Source organism: Castor canadensis, chromosome 15 (genome assembly GCF_047511655.1).
Source record: "Castor canadensis chromosome 15, mCasCan1.hap1v2, whole genome shotgun sequence".
In the NCBI taxonomy this organism is placed as follows: Eukaryota; Metazoa; Chordata; class Mammalia; order Rodentia; family Castoridae; genus Castor; species Castor canadensis.
In genome coordinates, this window is record NC_133400.1 from 78,276,922 (window position 1) to 78,299,463 (window position 22,542).

At 37.8% G+C, this 22,542-nt stretch overlaps 1 protein-coding gene across 16 annotated transcripts in view; it reads right to left on the minus strand.

Moving 5' to 3' along the window:
* Cacnb2 (calcium voltage-gated channel auxiliary subunit beta 2) overlaps positions 1-22,542 on the minus strand; it is a 345,042-nt gene that overhangs the window by 116,357 nt on the left and 206,143 nt on the right. For 11 of the 16 annotated variants that reach the window (XM_074056573.1, XM_074056563.1, XM_074056562.1 and 8 more), the window contains one exon: positions 1,983-2,102. In XM_074056573.1, coding sequence (XP_073912674.1) covers positions 1,983-2,102 — 120 coding nt within the window. Of the gene's footprint in view, positions 1-853; positions 1,940-1,982; positions 2,103-2,915; positions 3,521-22,542 lie in introns of those variants that run through there. The other 5 variants (XM_074056569.1, XM_074056570.1, XM_074056565.1 and 2 more) reach the window with 5 other exon arrangements.

The following is a 22,542-nucleotide window of genomic DNA, read 5'->3' on the forward strand; positions in this document are numbered from 1 at the left end:
ATGCACAGTAGATAAAAATAACCTAATGAAGAAGACATCTAAAATTCCTCTTTTGTATTCTTTCTTCAAGGATATTGGAATTAATAAACCAAAGGTGTCACATCATGATTTTAACATAAACTTAAGTCCTAATCCTTTTATCTTCTTCCAGAACATATTCAAATTCTCACCTTAGACTTACTCATTTGAATATATCAAAGGTTTAAGTTATTGACCTAATTTTAAATAAAAATGGGTGTAAATAAACTATTTTCATGAAACATAGGAAATAGACCACCCATTACTTTACCTTTGTTTTAAATTCTCTTCTTTTTCTTTCTCCTTCTATAGCATTTGCAACTATAAACATTTCAGGCAGCATGACAAGAAGCTTGATCCTGGTTTGATTTAGGATCAATGGTTTAATCAATGCTAGGTTGAAAGATTTAAAAGTTCTCTGCAGATAAGTCAATTAAAACCATGACTCACAGCACACAGTCATAGACAGAAATGCCCCTATCAGATAATTAAATATCTGAAACCAAATCTATAATACATCAGATTGTTGATATGAAACTGAAAAACACTTTAATTTTGGTGAAAATTACATGAATAACTTAGCTGCAAATAGAACAGTCTTATTTGTGGGATACAAACTGCTTTTAACTATTCTTTACATGCAGGTGCAAAATATAGAATGTAGAATTTGGATTCTCAATCGGAAAATACATTTCTTGCTGTGCAAACTTGCAACAATTACCTTCACTAAGCATTCATTCATTAATTCACATTATTATTTAATTGCAACTTCAACTTCAGTGTTTCAAATGGCTGCTAGGGTAGAGCACATTAGTTGGTACCATCTGGGCCATACCTTGCATTACTGGTTTCCACTGTCACAAAACTCTCCCTACTCCTCTGTTATGATCTGTCTTGCAGTGAAGACTGTCAGACCTGGAGACGAGTTCCCTGCCAGCTGAGGTGAGAAGTGTCTTGATATACAGAAATACTGCTTCTTATAAGTCAAGGTCTCTTGGCAGCTCTTCAGCACACTGCTATGGCAGCTGTGCTAGAGGTCATGAATATTTCATAAGGGCTGTCCATGCATTCACCCAATGCCAAAGCTGCAATTCCCATGGCAACGCACAGAGATTGTACTCATCTTGGAGATGAAGTCGCTCACAGAAGCATTGTAATGCTATCCTGGTATTTCTAGCAAGAGCAACATAATACTCTTTTTTGAAGCAGTAATTTTTTTCAAAAGGAAACCAACAACCATGTTAAAATATGTTCACTTGGCAGTTTCTAAGTGCCACACAAACTAAGGTACCTTAAACTTGGACAGCAATCTAGGTTTTGGAAATACATGACTACATGGTGAAAAGAATGCTAGTCATAGAAACTTGAGTCATTGCATAGTGAAAAGAAATTTAGCCTGAGATAAATTCTTTTGATAGTTCCTGTCTGATTTCCCCTTGTCCTTCCCGATTCACACACCTTACTATAATGAGATGAAGCAGAAAATGTCCCAAGGGGAGGAACTTATTTTTAACCAATAAAATCCTTTGTTGCTTTATTTTTCAAAAGCATCACATCCATTTTTTTCAATATAAGAAGATTCAATTATAAAATACTGATGGGGTACAATTTGGGGGAAAGACTAAGAAACATTAGATGTTATTTCACAGAAAGTTTTTCTTTAAAAAAAACAAAGGTATGGATTACTTGGAAAATGAAGTATTTTTATATTAGATATATTATATTTAGAGATCCTTTTGCATGTGTGTCTAAATAAACCATCCACCCTTGGAAACAAGCTGCTTGGATTATAAAAGACCATTGTTACACAGAATAAACACTCCATTAATTGTATCTTTGTAAACTAGATAATTGAATAGTCAAATAGAGCAAAATTAAGCTTCAACAGGAACTTCCACAGGTGTCAGGGGCATACACAGCACAACTCTCAAAGACAGCTCTTGGCAAGGAAGGAAGGGTTTTACCTTTGCTTTTTCCAGCTGGGCCTGCGCCTGTCGCTCAGCCTCTCTGCGCACTGCCTCCCGATCTTCCTCCAGAGATACATCTGAATCGGATGGACGGCTAGTGTAGGAATCTGCCGAACCCTAGAGAGAAAAATGGATATTTTAAAACAGATTCGATCTATGATGTTTGCAGTGGAAAAGCCTCACTTTTGTGGCAGTTTGTCTCCTGGATAGTGCTATAAATTCCTGAAAAGAGAAGAAAATAATCCATTTTGCAGCAGCCCACCTAGAAAAATCACTTGCCCTTTGCAGACAATTTACTAAGGTCATGATGCCTACTGAGTTCCCATTCCTTCCCAACCTTCCTGTTCCAAAAACTAGGTTTTCTTGAAGCCAGAACAAGTGTGTTTGTAATTAAATCAGCTCAGTGGTGCAGTGCAGAGCTGAAGGGCACAGATGGGCTTCAAGGATAGCTTCAGGAACAATCTACATTCTAAAGCAAGTATTTACAACTAGAAAGACATTAAGCCTACCAAAAAGCCTTAAAGGAAGTCTAAAGAGTTATAAACTTGAACTCTACAAAATGTCACTGCCATGATCCGACTCCCACGGTGATCTTAAGAATTCTTCCCTACCTGTTTCTACACCTGCAACCTTCTCTGACGAAACTAAGACTCTATCAGCCAGCTTTGCTCCTCTCTTTCAGGGACACATTTAAAAGATACCTTTGCAGAGATATTTAATAAGAACTGTTTACAGAAAACACCTGCCTGGGATAGTTGATCTGGCAATAAATCACAATGCAGGAGACAGAGCTCAAAAAATGATAGGAATCTCCCTAGCTCTCTCTCTTGCGATCATATTAACTCAGTCAAGCCACCCTCTCTGCCAGCATTCACTGCAACAGAAAAGCCAGGAAAACAACATCTCCCGAATGAAAGCCCTTGCGCTTACACAGATATCAGAATTCTTCAGTCTTCCTCCCTTGGCTCTTTTCAGAAGTCGGATCCAGGTGGCCTTCATTAGCCAGACAGCGCGTGTCTCTTCTGCAGCTGCAGCCCCGGGCACAGATTTTCAGAGCAAGCTGAGCCCTGGAGAATCCCAGCACCTTTCCTAGCCATGCTCCAGGCAAGCCCCTCTTCTCGTCCCCTTCTGCCTCTGGGGCTTTCACTCCCTGCCCCAGAAGACTCCCATCCAAGGAGATTCTTATTTTCCCATTTCAAGGGGAAAAAGGACACACTTGAATGCTTTCAAAATAAAGAACACTCCAAGTGCATTCAAAGACTGGTATCAGCTCGTTCTAAACTTAATGCATCTTCTTACCTTAAATATTCTCTGACCTGTTCTAGGATTGTTAAAAAAAAAATTAGTTGTAAGAGGACCTTTGGGGGGGGCGGAGAAAAAAAACCCAGTGCAAAAAAACGTATGCAGTGACATTTGCAAGTGCAAAGTTCAAGGCTTATCTTTGGAGAATCTGGAAAAGGAGGGAGAGAGAAGGGGGGGAGGACGGACTCCCTGCACTGGGCATGCTCATATGTAGCTTTTACGCAGATGCTCACATCACACTCTCAGTGTATGTCAAATTGCCGTTTTATATCCAAAGTGTAAACAGCTGGAAAGGTCTCTTTGCTCCTATAGTAACAGGACACATGGTATGTTTATCAGGTTTCTGTTTCACATGAAACCTTCTCTCAAAGACACAGCATGTAATCTTTTCATATAATAATCCCTTTCCATTACCTGCTAAAGAAAGGATATCCTATGTCAGAAAGGCAATCCACAGATGACGCTGATAATAAATATTATGTACAGACCTGGACAGCAAAAGTCAATCAAATCGTGTTCATCTATCGTAGTCTAATATTGCCCTTTATTGCCTGTGACTTCAAGATGCAAGAGAGAGATCTGGTCATTTAATTAGGACATGAAAGTAATGACAGCTCTATTAAAGCAGTGAGTTTAGCTGAGCTCCAAATGACTTTGAACTGTTTCTCTAACAAAGAAACTACCATTTAAAACCAGCCACTGAAAGAAATGTGTGGACTGTTACAGCAATACTGATGAAGACATTTCAAAGGTTGGCTGATTTTTTTAGTTTGTGTTAATATTCCCAGAACACAATAATTGAATCCAAATTCTTGTCAATAAGGGGGCAGGGGCTTGAGAAGGAAAAATACTTGAGAAGGTAAAATTATTAATTTCCTTTAATTATTTTTTTTTGCAATACTGGGGTTTGAACTCTGGGCCTCATGCTTGCTAAGCAGATGCACTATACCACTTGAGCCACTCCACCAGTCCTAAAATTATTAATTTCTTATACAAATGGAATTACATTTTTAAGGTTTATTTATGAAGGAATGTGCACTTGTAGGTTTTTTTTTAAGTAAGCATAAAATTCTAAAACAGGCTGAATTTTTATAAGTGTGGCAAGATATTACTTTGTAAAATCTCATGCAAATAAAATAAATGTATTAAGGGAAGTTTAGGGCTAGAGGTGTGGGTCAAGTGGCAGAGCACCTGCCTAACAGGTGCAAAGACCTGAGTTCAAACCCAGTATCATCAAAAGAAAAAAGAGAAGCTGGCCATGGTGGTGTGTACCTGAAATCTCAGTACTTCTGAGGCTGAGGCAGGAGGACAGGAGGAGGATCTTGAGTTGGAGACCCAGGACTGGACTACTTAGTGAGACCCTGTCTCAAAAAAAAATATGTATTTTTCCTTCCCTCTCTTTGGATTCTGTGCTTACACCAATCTTCAGTATCTAAATGCTAGAAAATACATAGGAGTTTCAGAAAAAAGTTAAAGACTATTCTCAATTCCATATTATGAAATAAATTAATAAATTACTTATCTTGTTATGAAGTGAATGTAAAATGCCCAAGTGTGTAAATACATTGCAATGTTTTGTTCTGTCAAAATATACAAGGGACAAATGAGTCTTTCAACAGAGACTTATATGCTAGGTGATTCCTGATCTTCTTATGACCAAGCAGCACAATGATACCCTCTAAGGGGCCTTGGTCCCCATTGTCACCAGTCTTCACATTTTAAACCCAATCACCCAGCTAAAGGTTCAGGTCACACCTCAGTACCGATGCAAAGTTCCTGTTATTAAGAAGACACAATGCCAGAAGTGTACAATGAGAGGGGGAGCAGAACACACACACACAATTTTGTGTGATCTCATTCCTTTTAAAATAGATTTAAAAGTCTTTTGCTAATACCGAGATGTAGCTTTTACATTGTGTAATCATTTTGAGACCCCTTTCCGAGTTTAAAAAGTTAAAGCAGTTTTTTAAAAATCTCTTCACCAAACTGAGCGCTGATGACTCATCCTGTAATCTTAGCTACTTGGGAGACTAAGACCAGGAGGATTGTACTTGGAGGCCAACCTGAGCCAATAGGTCATGAAACCTCATCTCTAAAACAACCAGAGCAAAATGGCCTGAAGGTATGGCTCAAATGGTAGAACACCTGCTTTGCAAGAGTGAAGCCCTGAGTTCAAACCCCAATCCTACAAAAAAAAAGAGTTTCTTCACCAACTTCTGGTAATGATCTTTTGAATATGTGCAGCAACTTATTAACTTTGGACTATTTTATAAAATAAGAAGTGACTGAAGTGATCTTTAGAGTAGTTAACTGAAGTTAACTACTTTCATTCCTTTTATCTGTAATAGTATAAACTTTCAAAATATTTTTCTTTGTAGAAGATAGTGCACCCATTGTAGAAAGAAAGAGACACAGATGACCATCACCTTCATTTTCCCACCCAAAGACAGCCACCATTAGTAGCATGCTTCAGTCTCCAGAGTTGCTACAGTTTTGAAAGTCACCCTCTTAACATGCCTTACAATTAACCTCTTTCCTTCTGGGAGCATGGGTTTATGCAGTTAGATGTGACACGTTTAATTAAGCTTTTGCCTTTGGTACCATATGGACTTTCTGGGTCATCGTGCTTCAAGTAGTCCTGAGTCAGGAACAGCTGGCAGTCATTTCCATAACTCCTGAACAGGTTCATTACAAAATATACCCTTGATCTCTCTGGTCCCTATAATGTGATTAGCGGGTCTTTTGCAATATTTGTCCTTGTAGCTACATCCCATTTTCAGCTACTTATATTTCCTCTCCTTCATCTTTCCTGAGCATACAGTTCCAGGATCCTCTGCTCACCCTATTCTTAGAATGCTCACTCTCAAATGTGTATTCTCTGCTTACAGGAAAACTTAATTAGATTAACTCATGCTGTGATCATCTCTTTTATTTCTTCTTCCACTTTTATGTCAGATATTTGCATAATAAAGCACCACCATTTTCCTTTAACATTTTTTTTTTTTGTATTTGTAAAGTTTGGGGTTTTTGATGCTATACTCTACTGTTTCACAGTCTTAGATACTTCCAGCATCTGTTTTCTTGAGCCTTTTTGTATTTTCTCTTTTAAAGCCAAAAGGATAAATGTTGTAAGCATCTTGGATCTCCAACTGTGGCATAAATTGCTATAGAAATCTAAGGCAACACTCTTGACCAAAATCACTTTCTCCCAAAGACACTCTGATTCTTGACCAAGCTTTGTCCTGTCAACATAAAGACTTAAACCCATCTCTTATGCATAGGGGTATGCCAGCCTAATGGCAAATTTGACTCCAACTAGACTGTTTGTGGGACAGAAAGGCGAATATGTCAGGCCTGTAGTTTTTAGAATACAGCAAAACACACAAGGACCACAGGGGAAGGGGTCTATCTTATTTTGTCTGCTGGTAGGGGAAAATTTATTTACTTATTTAATTATTTTTGTGGTACTGGCGTTTGAACTCAGGGCCTATACCTTGAGCCACTCCACCAGCCTTTTTTTTTTTTTTTCCCATAATGGGTCTCTCGAATTATTTGCCCATATCATAGAACTATGATCCTCCTGATCTCTGCCTCCTGAGTAGCTAGGATTATAGGTGTGAGCCACTGGCACCCAGTAAGAATTTATTTTTTATATTGCTACCCTCCCTTTTCACAGTTTAGAAGAATTAACTTTTGTTCTGTGAAGCACTTTGGATTTAAGAAATCTGAATTGCCCATCCATTGCTTTATTGGTTTCTTCATGAACAAAACTACAAACTGTTTACTGAGAATAGTAACCTTGACTTTACAAGGCATTGACATGAGCCACATTTTTGTAAGTATTGCGTGCTTGAGTTTCCAAATGTCATGTAATTACTCTTCATATTCATATAATAATAACCATCTCAAATGTGGTTGGCTATCATTTGACTTAATGTCAAAAAGAGAAATAGAGGTGATAGTCATGAATCTTTTCAAGGTCTTCTCTATGGTAATTTTATGATTATGTAAAGGCTAATACATTAGGTTCAATTTTATCAAGAAAATTGAAAAAAATTATAAACGTTGTGTATGTACTGATGAAGAGATCAAATTTTAGAATTGAAAAAAAAAACAAAAACCACAAACCCCACCCCAAACCACATGCACTTATTGAGCACTTACTGCTTTGAAATTTAAGTGCATATGCTGTAAGAGAAATGCTAGAGATAAGGTTGTGAAAAATACTGAGGCTTCCTTTCCATCACTGAACTTGATTAGTAAAGGAGGCATGGACTTTTCTCAGAAGTCAGCAGAAAACTAATTGCTATGGAAGAAAATTTAAAAGGCTGAGATAAAAGAATGGCGGTGAGATAACGGAGTTATGGTGGAGGGATGGTCTCTTAGTAAGGGTGACAAGATGATGATCTGGCATTAAGCCAAAACCCAAAGGACATAAGAAAAAAAAATTGCCCTGGAATGTGTGGAGAAAGATGTCTAGGGAGAGGGAACAGCATAGGCTAAGGCTCTGAGGACCAGAAATGCTTCACAAGTTCACTGATGCGCTGCAGAGATCGGAGTAGCCACCGTCCTCTTTCAGGAGGGTATGTTCATGCCTTCTTTATCTCTGTCACCCTCAACAACTGACTCCCCACCTGGACTATGTACGGGACACTGGAGTTTCCTCCATCCTCTCCCAGAACTCCTCACATTGCCCTTCCTGACCTGCAGTGCCCCTGAAGTCATTACATGGCTGGAAACATTGTTTCTTTCAAGATTTAAACAGTATGCTTGGACTTTCTTCCTTCTATTTTTTTTTCTTTTTTGGTGGTGTTGGTTTTAAACTCAGGACTTTCTTCCTTCTATAGCTCACATTATCTCTTAGAGACTAAGTAGAGTATTTTTTTCTGAGATCGATCGGTATAATGTTAATAATCATGACAACCGACTTCTTAAGATTAGGCTTGATAACATGAACAATAATAGCAACTGTCAATTTTTAATGAATGCTTACACTGTATCAGACATTGTGCAGCTCACAAGCATTACCTAATTTAATCACTAACTATATTTTTACTGATGAGAAAACTGAGGCATAGAGAAGTTATGGTACCTGACTAAAATTACACAGCTGATTACCAGCAGAGTTTGGGGTCTGCTCTTAGCAATGAATTCAAGTTCCACAGATGCATCAGTTCATAAAAAAAAAAAAAAAAAGCAGGGGACAAACCCTCACATGCAAGTGATGTTCCCATTATTAAAAAAACACGCCTTTTCTGTCTGCCAGTCATGTGTATAGCCATTTCTAATGGTCACAAGGCACCATGATGACTTCTAAATTATTGATTCTATTTTGTTAAGATTGGTGTGCCTGTGCCTGAGTGCTCTCTCGTGCTCTCTCTCTCTCTCTTTCTCTCTCACACACACAGCTCTTCATAATTTTTTCAAATACTGCCTTTCCATAAGGCACAGCAAAGGTGCAATGAGGATCCAGTGAAACACAGATAAGGTCATGTTCATCAATGCAATGCTATTTTGCAGATTTAGCTGCTATTCTGGAAATTTCCTCAAAGTATCTCAAATTTGTGATACATTCTCTTACTTATTTATGTACAATAGAAAGAGATAGTAGACAAGGAAAACAATGAAGCCAAGAAACCAAACCAGCTTTTGGAATTTCTTTTTTTTCCCCTCACAAGCTGGCCTTCAGTGCCCTTTGTGGCAGCTGATCCTGCCTGACACTGGCTAGAATTCAAGGTCTTCTGAGTTACCTTTCTATTTTTTTTTTTTTTTGGCAGTACTGGGGTTTGAACTCAGGGCCTTGTGCTTGCTAGGCAGATGCTCTGTCACTTGAGCCACTGTACCAGTTCTTTTTCTGTGCTAAGTATTTTCAAGATAGGACCTTGAGAACTATTTGCCTGGTCCTCCTGATTTCTGTTCCCAAATAGCTAGGTTATAGAATTAGCCACCAACGCCCAGCCTAGGAACAGTTGCTAGTTTTCAGCACTGAAGGTGAAGTTATTAAAAAGTAAAATGGTAGGTCAAAAGCTCAGAGATTCACTATCTTACATATTTTTTAAAATAATGTATGAGCTGGGCACCAGTGACTCATACCTGTAGTCCTAGCTACTCAGGAGGCAGAGATCAGTAGAATTGGTTCAAGGTCAGCCTGGACAAATAGTTCATAAGACCCTATCTTAAAAACACAAAAAAGGGATGGTGGAGTGGCTCAAGTGGTAGAGTGCCTGCCTAGCAAGTGTGAGGCCCTGAGTTCAAGCCCCAGTGCTGTCAAAAAAAAAAATACCATATCAAAATATTCTTATCACCAAATTATTCTTTAAAATGACAGCAAAATGTCTAGTTATATTTTTTTACAAGATCCTCTGACCAATATTTTCAAAATGTAACATGATCAAAAGCATCATTTTAAAAATGTAAGATGGCCAGTCTTAATATCGAGTTCTAGAATTGTGTATGCATGTATGTATTTTGGGATATTTTCCAGGCATATATTTACTCCTGGTGATAGATGACAGACTTTATGCTAATTTAATTTCTTATGAAATCCTTTGGCTTTCTGGTCATGAGAATGGTGTACATACACTGTACATGGTAACTTTTGGGTATAAGAATTCATGTTAGAAATTTTATATGGACATTCTTACGCGTAGTTCTTCTACTCAATCATTTGAATCAGCAATGTTTAGTTTACTTGGTATGAGTTCTCTTTCTAAGAAAACCTTCCTTTGACTCCATTTCCTCTGCTAGCTCCTACCCATTTCTTCATTGTCCATTGCAGAAAAATGTGCCAAAAAGTTTCCTGTGCTCCAGTTCTTCTCTTCCAGTTCTCTCTTGACCCCACTCCCTTTGCCCACTCCACTAAAGCTTGTCATCAAGGTCACTGATGATCAATCACTCTAAGTTTAAGCCCAAGGATCATTTCTCAGGGCTGGTCTTTCTCAACCTATCAGGAGCATTTAGCATAGCTGATCACACCTTGCCCTCTATTCACTTTCTGGACTTCCATGAAACTACTTTCCCTTGGTCATTTTCTTATCCACTGGCTGCTTCTTCTAAGTCTCCTTTGGTAGTTTCTCTTCTTCAACCTAATTTCTATACCCTTCTCCCTTCACCTGCCCCCATCCTGTAAGCATACCAGCTTTCCACTCCAACCTCATTGGCCTCTTTGGTGTTCATCACAGGCACCAATAACTCTTTCCCTGGATTTTTACACACCAACTCCATCACTTCCTTTAAGTCTGCACTCAAACATTTCAGTGAACTTTTCTGCAAACATCTTATTTAAAATGGTAAAGAAGATGCTTCCCCATATTCATACTCTCACTTGCCCTGTTCTACTTATAAAAACAGTGCTTTTACCTTCTAACATGTAATGTACTTACTATATTTACTGTCTTCTAGTGTCTGTCTCCTTCTTCCACTTTCATATAACCTTTACAAGGTTATTTTTTTTTCACTTTCATTCACTCAAGTACCAGAAGTGCTGAGAAAAGTTCTAAGCATGGTATATATGCTCTATAAAGAACTGTTGAATGAATGAAAAAGTGGAGACAGGGTGGGTTAGAGAAAGAGAGTGAGAGAGACAGACAGACACTCCCTCCCTATATTTTGAAGTTCTCTATAGGGTCTTCCTTAGAATTCCTAAATATTTCTAAATATTCCTAAACATGCTCCCGTTGCTGCTGCTTCTCCTCTTTCTCTTCCTCCTCCTTCTTTTCCTCTTTCTCTCTTTTTTTTTAGTGATACTGGGTTTTGAACTCAGGGCCTCACGCTTGCTAGGCAGGCATTCTACCACTTGAATCACACCTCCAGCCTCCATTTTGTTCTTCTTCTTTATTGAAAAATCACCAAAAGCACTCTGATTATCAATGGTGAATGGGCAAAAACTATTCATAACAACAAAAAGAATAAAAAATAAAGACTTCAGTTTGAAGATACTCTGGTGCTTTAGTGTAAATCTCAATAAATACCAAGTTCATCAATTTAGGGCAAATGTCAACTGTAGGTCAGTTTATCAAATAACCATATTCCATAACAAGTATGACACCCCAAGTAAAAAATAAGAAGTCATTGTACTTAAAATTTAGATAGCATCCTCCTTCCAGATAATTTGAGATTTTATATTTTGGAAATATGGTTACAGTTTTGTGTGTGTGTGTGTGTGGTGTGTGTGTGAAGTCTCTTTTCCCATTTATTTCAGTTTTCATTCCAGGAACTTAAAGTTCCAATCTTAAAACTGCAATGACTCACTGCATAGCCACAGGCAAGTCATGTAAACATTCTCCCCTCTGCAAATGAGGATACTCAACTGAGGTTATTAGAAAGAAGGCACTTGACATTTTCTTACAGATGGTTGAAAATACATTATAAATATAATTGGTAGATATGACATGCTGAATGATTTTCACTGACTGCCACCTCTCATGTACTACCCTGCCATTCTTATAGATATGGAGTTTAAACTCACAGCAGAAAATGTGCTTTCTATCTACCTATCACCCATCTATCTATCTATCTATCTATCTAGCTAGCTAGCTAGCTATCTTTCATATCTAATAAAACAGAATGTTCTAAAAACTCCAGCCTAAGATGGTACACTCCTATAATTCCAGCTTTTGGGAGGCAGAGGCAGGAGTGTCATGAGTTCAAGGCTAGCCTGGGCTATAGTGAGACCCTGTTCAAGGGGAAAAAAAAAGACATGGAAGTAGTAGAAGGAGAACTATTTGGGACCAAGGGGAAAGGGGGACAAGACAGGATAGTGAGGTGAATATGATCAAGCTACATTATATGCATGCATGAAAATTCACAATAAAGCCTACTATTTTATACAACTAATATATTTTAATAAAAAAGAAAAAAATCAAGCCAGTAGAAAAGGAAGCTATTTCTTCAATTTTGAATGTGTGTATGTATGCACATATGTATGTACATACATTATAAATATTATATATATATATGCACATATATGTATTGTCTTTTATTTCTATGGTGTTGGAGATCAAGCCAGGGCCTCAGGTATGCTAAATACATGTTCTATCACCGAGCCACACTGGTAGCCCCTTGGACAATATATTCTGAAGGAATGTAACTAACGGAAAAACATAAAAACCTGAGACATCGGAATGGGCCCTCTACTACTTAGTAAAGGCCACATGTAAAGATGTCTGGTTCAAGTGTTATGGTTTTTTTGTTTTTGGTTTTGGTTTTTTTGGTTGTTGTTCTGGGGATGGAACCCAGGGCTTTGCACAGGCTAGAAAATGTACTCTACCACTGAACTACATTCCCAGTCCCTAGACCATTTCTTTTCTTCTCCTTTTATTTTTTATTTTTGCAGTACTGGGGTTTGTACTCCTAGTCTACACCTTGAGCCCTTTTTTGTGATGAGTTTTTTTGAGGTAGGGTCTCTGATCCTCCTGATTGCTGCTTTCTGAGTAGCTAGCATTATAGGCATGAACAACAGGTGCCTAGTTTAGGCCTTTTCTTGAGTTGCAAAACAAATGACTCTCGGCTTTTGTCTTCCAAGGTGAGTTCTCCCAGGAAGCAATAAACAATCAGTCTACAGATTCTAATTTAGAGCCACCATGTGTCCCCTAGGAAATCCCTGCTGTGAGAAGGACATGACTTGAAGCCTTAAAGAGTTTCCCTACTGAGCCATACTACTTAATGGGAAGGCCGGGAAGATATGAAGAGATATAAGTAGACCAAAGAGTGTGGAGGAGGTGATGTCCAGTGGTCAAGGACTTGCCCAGCATGTGGGAGGACCTGGGTTCCTTCCCTAGCACCTCAGAAAACAAACAGAATAAACAAACTAGAGATATGAAAAGAAAAGCCGCACACACACACACACACACACACAAATCAACTAGTCACAGACGTACATCTAAACATGTAACTAGATTGATGCCTTCACTTTTGAGACCTAGCTTAAGAAAAATTCTTAATTGCGGTCCATATACTTAGTAGGTTATTAGACAATCTTGAAAATAATTAAAAAGACTAAAGAGCATAAATGTATGCAAATATTTATGGTGATCCTATTTGTAAAACAATCAAAACCAACGAATCATTTCAATACATACTCACACTCACATTCATATAAAAATACTAGACTGACAACAATGGAAGAGTTAGGATTGGACTACTTTATTTATTTATTTTAATTTTCTGAGATGAGCACAGTGGCTCATGCCTGTAATTTTAGTTACCTAGGAGGCTGAGGCCTGGATGATGGAGGCCTAGGCAAAAAATAAGTGAGACCCCATCTCAACCAACAAGCTGGGTGTGGTGATTCCCTCATACTCTGTCAGCTATTTGGAAAGCATAAAAAAAGGATCATGGTCTAGGTCAACCTGGCTGAAAATCAAGAGTCTATCTCAAAAATAACCAGAGCAAAATGGGCTGGAGGCATGATTCAAATGAGCACATGCTTTGCAAGTGTGAGGCCCTGAATTCAAGCTCTAGTACTACAAAAAAATCTTTTTCTGGGTTAATTTTTTCTGTAATGTTAATATTTTTGTGAATAAAAGCAACAGGCTCTTCCTACTGCAACAGACATGTCTAACAAAATTCTTTGGATGAATTTTTGATGTGATGTTGCAAAGAGATGTTTGTACATTGTACGTACATATTTTCTCTGGGATTGATTTAACCTTGATAGTTTTTTTTGTTTTTTTTTTTTTTTTTTTTTTGCTCGTGGTGAAAGGATCCAATACTGAGTGGGTCTCTTGAAAAATTCTTCATGTGCATTAAAAACACAGTAAAGGTTGATTTAGAAGCTACACCAGGGGTAAGAAATATGAATTGAAAGCAAAGTACTTCGACACAAAAAGTAAACATTCTAAAGCATTACAACATTTCCCTTTTAAAAATGTATAAAATCATTCCTTATACTTCCACTCAAAATATCAGGCTTTTCTCACATGAGCATTTAAATAATTTGTTGGTACTGGCTGAGGTACTTAAGCAGGCCAAATGACTCAGTAATTTGATAGTAAATTATTAATATACTGCTCTAAAAGTCTGACCTTCCAGAAAGATATGACTTTGGTTCAGAGAGATTTTAATATTAAAAATAGGCTACCCGATCAGGGACTTGGCTGGAAAAACACCAGTGGTGGGGAGTGTTTAGTAATAAGCACCACAAAGCACCCTGGAGACCTAATATAGTTAATTCATCCCTAAAGCAACTCACACACCTTGGGGAAGTGATTTAAGAACCAGAGACAATCTGGTTCACACACATCTATGTATACATAAAGGCTGCAAGTTTTAGCTTGTCCACTTGGAAATGTGCAATTGGTATATATGAATGTTAGAAAAATCTCAACAATTTTAAGAACATTTAATAAAACACTAGACATATATAGTTGGTCAAAAGCAATTTATGTAGTGTTTTCTGTCCTACAAATTAGAAAACATCTTTTAAAAAATATTTTCAATACAAAGAAATATCAGCTCTGTTTTAGGTTTTAAAATGTAATGAACTCTAATGATGGTAAAACTTCCATGGAACAGGCAAAAATGGCTTGACAACTTGGTAAGGATTAGAAATGGTTGGGTGACAATGCTGACCACTGTCTAGTGACTCTTACAGTGCGGTGGCAATTGTCTCAAAGGCTAGGAGTGTTTATATACGTTATATGCCAAAGATTTCCGCTATCAAGACACACAGCTGACACACACTTCAAACCAAAAATACACCTACTGGGTCTTTCATGTCATTTAAATGGTAATCATTTAGAATTATATATACCTAAGAACTGTTATTATTAATTTCCCTTCCCAACATACATATCCATTATAAAGTAATATCCACAAAGAGGGCAAGGAGCTTTCTTTATATCCCCAGTGCAAAAGTGGAAAGAAGATATGTATTAGTCAGACTTTTCATCACTGTGACAAAATACCTGAGCAAAACAACTTAAGGGGGAAAGATTTATTTTGGCTTAAAGTCTCAATCCATCATGGTGGGGCATATATGGGGGGACAGAGCAGCTCACACACCATGGCAGCCAGGAAGCAGAGAGACAGAAAAACTGTACTAGCTGGCATTTATTCCATAATAAATAATAATAAATAAATAATAAATTATGGAATGGTGCTGCCCACATCTACCTGGGTCTTTTCACTATGGTTAACCCTCTCTGGAAATGCCCGCACAGACACACCTGGAGGAGTGATTTCCCCTAGGCCGTTTTCTATCCAACCAAAACTGAGTTCCCTGCTTATGAGGGAGATGCACATTACAGACATAATGACTCAAAGCATTCTTGTATGACAGAGAAGGAAGAGACAGTAGAAGGGAAGAAGCTTCCAAAGGGAAGAGAGTATTAAAGATAGACTTTGAAGTTGACAAGAAAGTCATAGAAAAAGAAAGGGAACAACATCCCAAGGTAGAAGAATCAACTTGAAGGAGAGAAAGATCTTAGCATTTTTAGGGAGGTAGAGTTTAGTGAGCAAGAAGAAGGACCCAGCAGCTCATGGCAGTAATCCTAGCTGCTCAGGAAGCAGAAATCAGGAACATTGTGGTTTGAGGCCAGCCAGGGCAAATAGTTTATGAGACCCTATCTTGAAAAAACCCATCACAAAAAGGGCTGGTGGAGTGGCTCAAGGAATAGGCCCCTTCAAAAAAAAAAAGGAAGAAGAAGAAGAGGACACCGATGGCAGGCTGAGTAGCTCAAGTGTAGAGCACCTGCCTAGCAAGTCTGAGGTCCTGAGTTTAAACCCCAGTATTGCTCCACGCTCTCAAAAAAGGAAAGATGTCTATGCCTTCTGAACTTCTGTAGCTTAGCACATCAGGTATAAAGTGACACATTTAATCACACAGGGAATTAAATTATGGTAACACCATGAACTCCTCAATTTCTTCTGTATGAGAACATGGAATCAGCTTTAATAATTCTTCATCATCATGACATTTATATCCAATCATTCTTTCAACAATTGTCTGTCACGTACCAGGCACTAAGTGTGTAAGACTATATAAGACTTATTCCAGTGGCCAAACAGCTTATTGTTGCTAGGTCTCTTACCACCTGATATTTGTAAAACTTCCAAACATAAAAGCTATACATTTTACTACACAAATTTAAAATCATAGATAAAAGATCAGCAATAAAACTGCAAATATATTTATCAATGGCAAAAGTTATTCTTTGCTACAGTAATAGATCTTATAAATAAATAAGAAAAAGACCAGCCAACCAGGTAGAAAATAGTAGAAGTAGAAAGAAAAGAGAGAAAGAAAGAAAAGAAATACTCATAGAAAAATCATTTTAAACATATGAAAAATGCTTAATTTCAATCCTGATGTTAAAAGGGGCAAAAATCAAAGAAAACACTAGTTTTCATATTTATTGGCAAAGACTAAAAGCAAAAAGAATACATTGTTAGTGTGTTGCTCATAGATTTTCTTTTATGGATAACATTTAGTAGAATTTATTAAAATTGAAAATTTATTTAACTTTGATCCATAATTCCGATTCTGATTTTAAGGTTTGTTTGTTTTGAAGTACTGGGACTTGAACTCAGGGCCTTCACCTTGAGCCACTCCACCAGCCCTATTTTTGTGAAGGGTTTTTTGAGATAGGGTCTCGCAAATTATTTGCCTGGGGCTGGCTTCGAACAGTGATCCTCCTGATCTCTGCCTCCTGAGCAGCTAGCATTACAGGCATGAGCTACAAGCGTCCACCTGAAGTTTTTATCTTAGAGAAATATTCAAATATGTACATAAAGACATCTATGTATATATGTGTTTGTGTGTTCATTTTTGTGTTAATAGATGACTAAATAAATCACTGTCCATCTGTAAGGAGTGCTCAATAAATTATGTTAAGTCCATATAACAGCATATTATCTGGGCATTAAAAGTAGTAAGGTATATCTAGCTATATGTGCTAATACTAACTGATTTCCAAGTTTTATTTTATAGGTAAAAAATAAGGAACCAGTGCTGGGAATGTAGTTCAGTGGTAGAGCAGCTGCCTAGCATGTAGGAGGCCCTGAGTTCAATCCCCAGCATAGCAACTGCCCCCTCCCCCACCAAAAAAAGAATGAGAACAGTGGATACTGTTTGCTACCATTTGTATAAACAATTTTTAGGGATGTATTCACTTATCAGTATGCAAGCTACTTCTAGAACATATCAAAATACCTCTAGAAGGTAATAAAATCTCTGTGCCATATCCCAGACCAATTCAATGGGAATCTTGGGAATGGGGAAGGCTACAGTCCCTCTCAAAGCATGTGATTCTGTGTTTCAGCCATGGTTGAGAACTGCTGTGTCATGAGGACATCCAAGAAACTGGTAACCATGGTCACCTGCAGGCAGGAAAACTAAAGAACCCAGGGCCAGAGTTGGGAAGGACTTGATTTTCCATTCTGTAACCTTTTGTAAGGCTTGATTTTTAAAATCTTACTTATATTACTCTTTTTTCTTATTTTATTTTTCTTTAACTTATTTTATATTTTAGCCCAGGCTGGCCAGGAATTCTCAATCCTCCTGCCTCTGCCTTTTAAGTGCTGGGATTAAAGACATGCGCCACTATGCCTGGCTTCATATTACTCTTAAAACAGACATAGAAAAACAAAATTCCCAGATAATTTCCTGTGAGAGATTTTCAGTATCTTTTGTCTACCCTTATTTTTTGCACTCATTTTTCACATACATTGTCATTACTTGGATTTTTTTTTCAATTAGAGAAGAGATACACTTCCTTCATTTTTATGATGAAATACAGTCAAGTTACTCTCAAGCATGACAAGATGACCCAGAGGCAGGAAACAGATCCCCCTAATTTGGGAGAGTCTCAGCACTGGCTCTGTACCAGATTCCTTGGGAACATGATACCCCTCCAGCCCTGTTAACTCTACTTTTGGACACATCTTTTACTTTTCTGCCAAAATGTCTTTGTGACTTTCCCATGCCAAGGGTCATAATCTGCATAAATAATGATAGCATTTAAAGTAGAAGTCCATCAGCTATCCACTATTCCTCTCCTCTGCTAACTGACCCTCCATTCTCTCACTTTCTGGCATGCCATATATATGAAATTACTTATGGTCTGACTCACCACATCAACATGAAACTTCCTGAATGCAGGCAGGGGTTAAAGATGCCTCTATTCACTGTTGAATCACAGGATTCAATGAGCAAGAACTCCGTCAGTGTTTTGTGGATGAAAATGAAGATGCTCTGCTATTCATCACTGTGAAAATATTACTGCTCATTCTTTCCACTTTACTACCACGACTCAGGTCAAATCACAATTTCTCGTAGATTCCTACAGCAATGTTGTACCTGGTTTTTCTGCTTCTATCCCTTCTCTCCAACTCTTGGGTACATACTCAGTGGCCAGGTTAATCCTCACACATACATCAAATCACATCACTCCTTACAAGCTCCTTACTTACGTAATTTGGCCTTTGCTTGCATCTCCGAATGTATCTTACCCCATCATCAAACATTTGTGCGTAAGTGGAAGAAGTTTTTGTCCATAATATCAAACCTTGAATGATACCGAGCATTAAGCAGGGATAAAGGCTTCTGTGACCACAGTGTGTGTTCCATGGATTGCTTAGAAAATAACTAACATCTGTTTTTCTACCAGCAGGGAATCCAATCATGTAAAGACCAGCACCTTTACCATCCGATGCTCTGGAAAAATCAGTACAGAAACCGACAAATCCACAGAAAGCAAAGATTAAAAAAAAATAATTCCTGGGGTGATAAACATTTGCAGAGCCTATCACAAGGAGTTAGCTTCCTGAAAAAAATGGAAAAAATTTGCACAATTCTAGAAAAGTTCCCGAATAAACAAGTGCTTTTCTATCTTTCTTGTTTTGGCTTTCTTTTTCTTCTCCTTCTCTTCCTTGTCGTTTTCCCATACTTAAAAGCAATTTTTTAGATTTCATCATGAAGTGAAAAATGCAATACAGAGTGCCCCTTGGATATCATCCAGAGTACATGTAATTTTGTTTAGGATGATGGTTCTCCATACTCAAGTTTAATCTTTTTCAAGTCATCCTTCTTCATGCTTTTCATGAAGAACTAAGTAAAACATTTATTTCTACAGAGAGTCCAGAGAGAGACCCTATCTGCTTTTGGCAAGTGGGCTTTTGGAACTCTGGGTGGCCAAATTGTATGATCACATCTTTAGGGGATCTTTTTCCAGGACGTCTTTCTGTGTGCAGCACAGATTTCATTAATCCAGCTCTAATACAATGCTATTCCTCTGTATTTCAAACACTTCAGTCAATTAAATCATATTAAAACGAGCCTTCTATTATGTCGGAAAGGTGGGGCTTCCTACTTGTTATTGCTGACAACAGAACCAAGGGACAGAAGCCAGGAGGGTAATTTTCCCAGCTGGAACTGCATCTGGAGACTTGGTCTCAGCAATTAGTATTAACAACTCAGTTGTTAATCTCATATCTCTCTACTTTCAGAAAACCAGCTGCTCTCGTTCTTTGGAGGGGCTCCTGATAGTGCTCACAAGCAAGGCAGCCCCCCAAGCAGGGAGGGTGCTATGGTTTTCTTTATGGAGAGGGAAATACGTTAATTAACAGCATAAAATTTGGATTGCATGCAGAAAAGTTTATTCTTTTTAAAGAGTAGAATCCCCCATTGGTATGTTATTTTTCATTGCCTAGTCATCTTTTCTTTAGTGATCTGAAAAAGCAAAAACATTACAATTCATTTTTTTCTAAACCTAACCTCAATAATTCATTCTCTGAGTTCATAATTTTTCTTTTACTTTAGATAGTAATTTACGACGGGATCATTCTCAGAAGAGTTCCTTATCCCTACACAATGAATGCATTTGGGTGAACCTAGTGTATCAGAATATTCAAGGGTTTTCAACCAATCAAGCCTTTTATTTGTGTCTAAAACAAAAACAAAATGAAAATGTTGCTTGGTGATTCAATCAATATTTAAAAACACTTTAAAAAGGAATTAGAACACTTCATTCTTGAGATACAAGCTTTAACCTGATTGAACCACAACTAAATGTTACTTAAAAAGGTTAAGAGTTTCTGATGAACATTGAAGATATTACAAAAACGAAAAGAAGCAAGTCGCACAAGGACAAATATTTATTGATCCCATGTCACAGGAAGTCCCCACTAGTCACACTCAGAGACAGAGCATAGGATGTTAAGGCAGAGAGAATAGGGAGTTAGTGTTTAATGGCGGCAGAGACTCAGGTGGGAAAGATTTAAAAACTTCTAGAGATGGATGGTGGTGACAGTGGCACAATAACACGAGTGTACTTAATCAATAACCCTAAAAATGGTAAAAACGGGGGCTGGGGTATAGCTCAGTGGGGATCACTTGTCTAGTATGTGCAAGGTCCTGGGTTGAATTCCCAGTGTCACACACATGTGCACAAAAAGATAAAGTAGAGAAAAATCAAAGTAAGCTTCAATTTATTTTAAACTAACTCCAAGGAAGATATTTCTGTTAGGCCAACAACTATATTAAAACAAAAGCCAGTGGGGACAAAGGGCTACTTCAGAGCATTGACCAGCTTCAAGGATAGTGCTGCACTGGGGGCAGGCACTCACATGGGTTCTGGGGAGTCAGCATCACAAAGGAGGAAAGAAAGTATTTTTTGGTTTTGAAGTTGATGCTCACAATTTCAATTAGCCCCTTTCCAAATGCCCTGCCCGGTAAATCGGCTGATTCAGGAAGATTCTATCAAGTCACATAAAGTCTAATAATTACAGTTCTGATTTATTAAGGGATTTATACACTTTGAATATAGCAATCAAATCTAGGAAAACAAATTCTGCATGTGCTACCAAATTATAAAATTCAGAGAATTTCAGTTGTGTCAGTGTTTTAGGTAACAAATAATTCCAGCACTAAAATACCCAATTAACACTCATTCAGAATTAAAAGGTTGACATCTCACCAAGTATGCTGTCATTAGTTGAGTATAATAATCCAAATGTGAAAAGTGACACATTTCAGCTTTGCATTCAGGCCTGGGAGAAGTTTACTATAATTATAGGTTGGGTTTGTTTGTCTCCAGGCCCTGTAATTTTGCCCTTTCAGGTTTCCTAGTCTACAGGCATGCACCCCCATCCTCTCATACAAATGCTTAATTAGATCATTTCCCTAACGATGACACCTTCTAGGAGGAGCCAAAGCGTACTGTTCCTGGCTCCTGATTAACATAAAGACAATGACTTTTCAAGACAGCCAAAAGAAAGAGTTCAAGGACCCTGTGTATTTCTTTACAATTATTTTTACTCACTTCTCAGGTCTGGGTTAAAATAGATATAACATCTGAATAATGAAATGTAGTTTAATGTTTGAGTTGACAAGTATAATTTTCAGAAACCTCAACGAAATTGCTTTCCACAAAGGGACATCTGTACTAAATTCCCAAATACTACACTAGGCTTGTGTAGTATAAAAACACCTTCAGCATTCTAACCACGTGAGGAATTGGCCAATTATTATGGCTTCTGGATACAAATCAGTCTGTGGCCTCTTTATGTACATTTTGTATGCTAAGAATGATGCTTACATTTTTAATAGTTGAAAACAATAAAAGAAGTATTTCATGACATGTGAAAATTATATAAAATATGTCTTTTAGTGTCTATAAATAAAAATTTACAGAAACACAGCCACATTCAGTCATGTACAAATTATCTCCTGTATAGTGGCAGAATTTAGTGCTTACAATAGAGACCTCAGAGCTGGAAATACTAGCTGACCTTTGGCAACAAAAGTTTGTCAATCTCTATGTCACAAGATACACCAGACTTAAAATGACATAGCTCATAAAATATTGCTACTGATACTGAAAATAAATCAAATTATTCCTGATGGCCTCCCTAATGCTGGGATTACTGGTGTGCACCACCACCCCCAGCTCAATTATCCTTTTTATGCAAGTAGCTGAAGTCATTTAGGAGATACAAGGAATCTTCTCTCCTCATATACTCACTAACCAAAATCATTTACACTTAAGCCATTATCTGGGACAGTTGGGTTTTAATCCAGTGACTACTTCTACTGATGGAAAATACTTTTTATTTTCTAAATCATGTGACAGGCATCTAAGTGAAGATGGCTTTGTGAAGGTTTTCAGCCAGGAAATGGAACCAACCTTCAAATGTAGACGTAGCCAACATTGTTTGCTCAGGCATTAACTGTGCAGCCTTCATGTCTACTGGTAACCATGCGTGGGCATATGAATGTCAGAGAGATCACTCAGCTTGGACCGTCACCTGTCCCTCA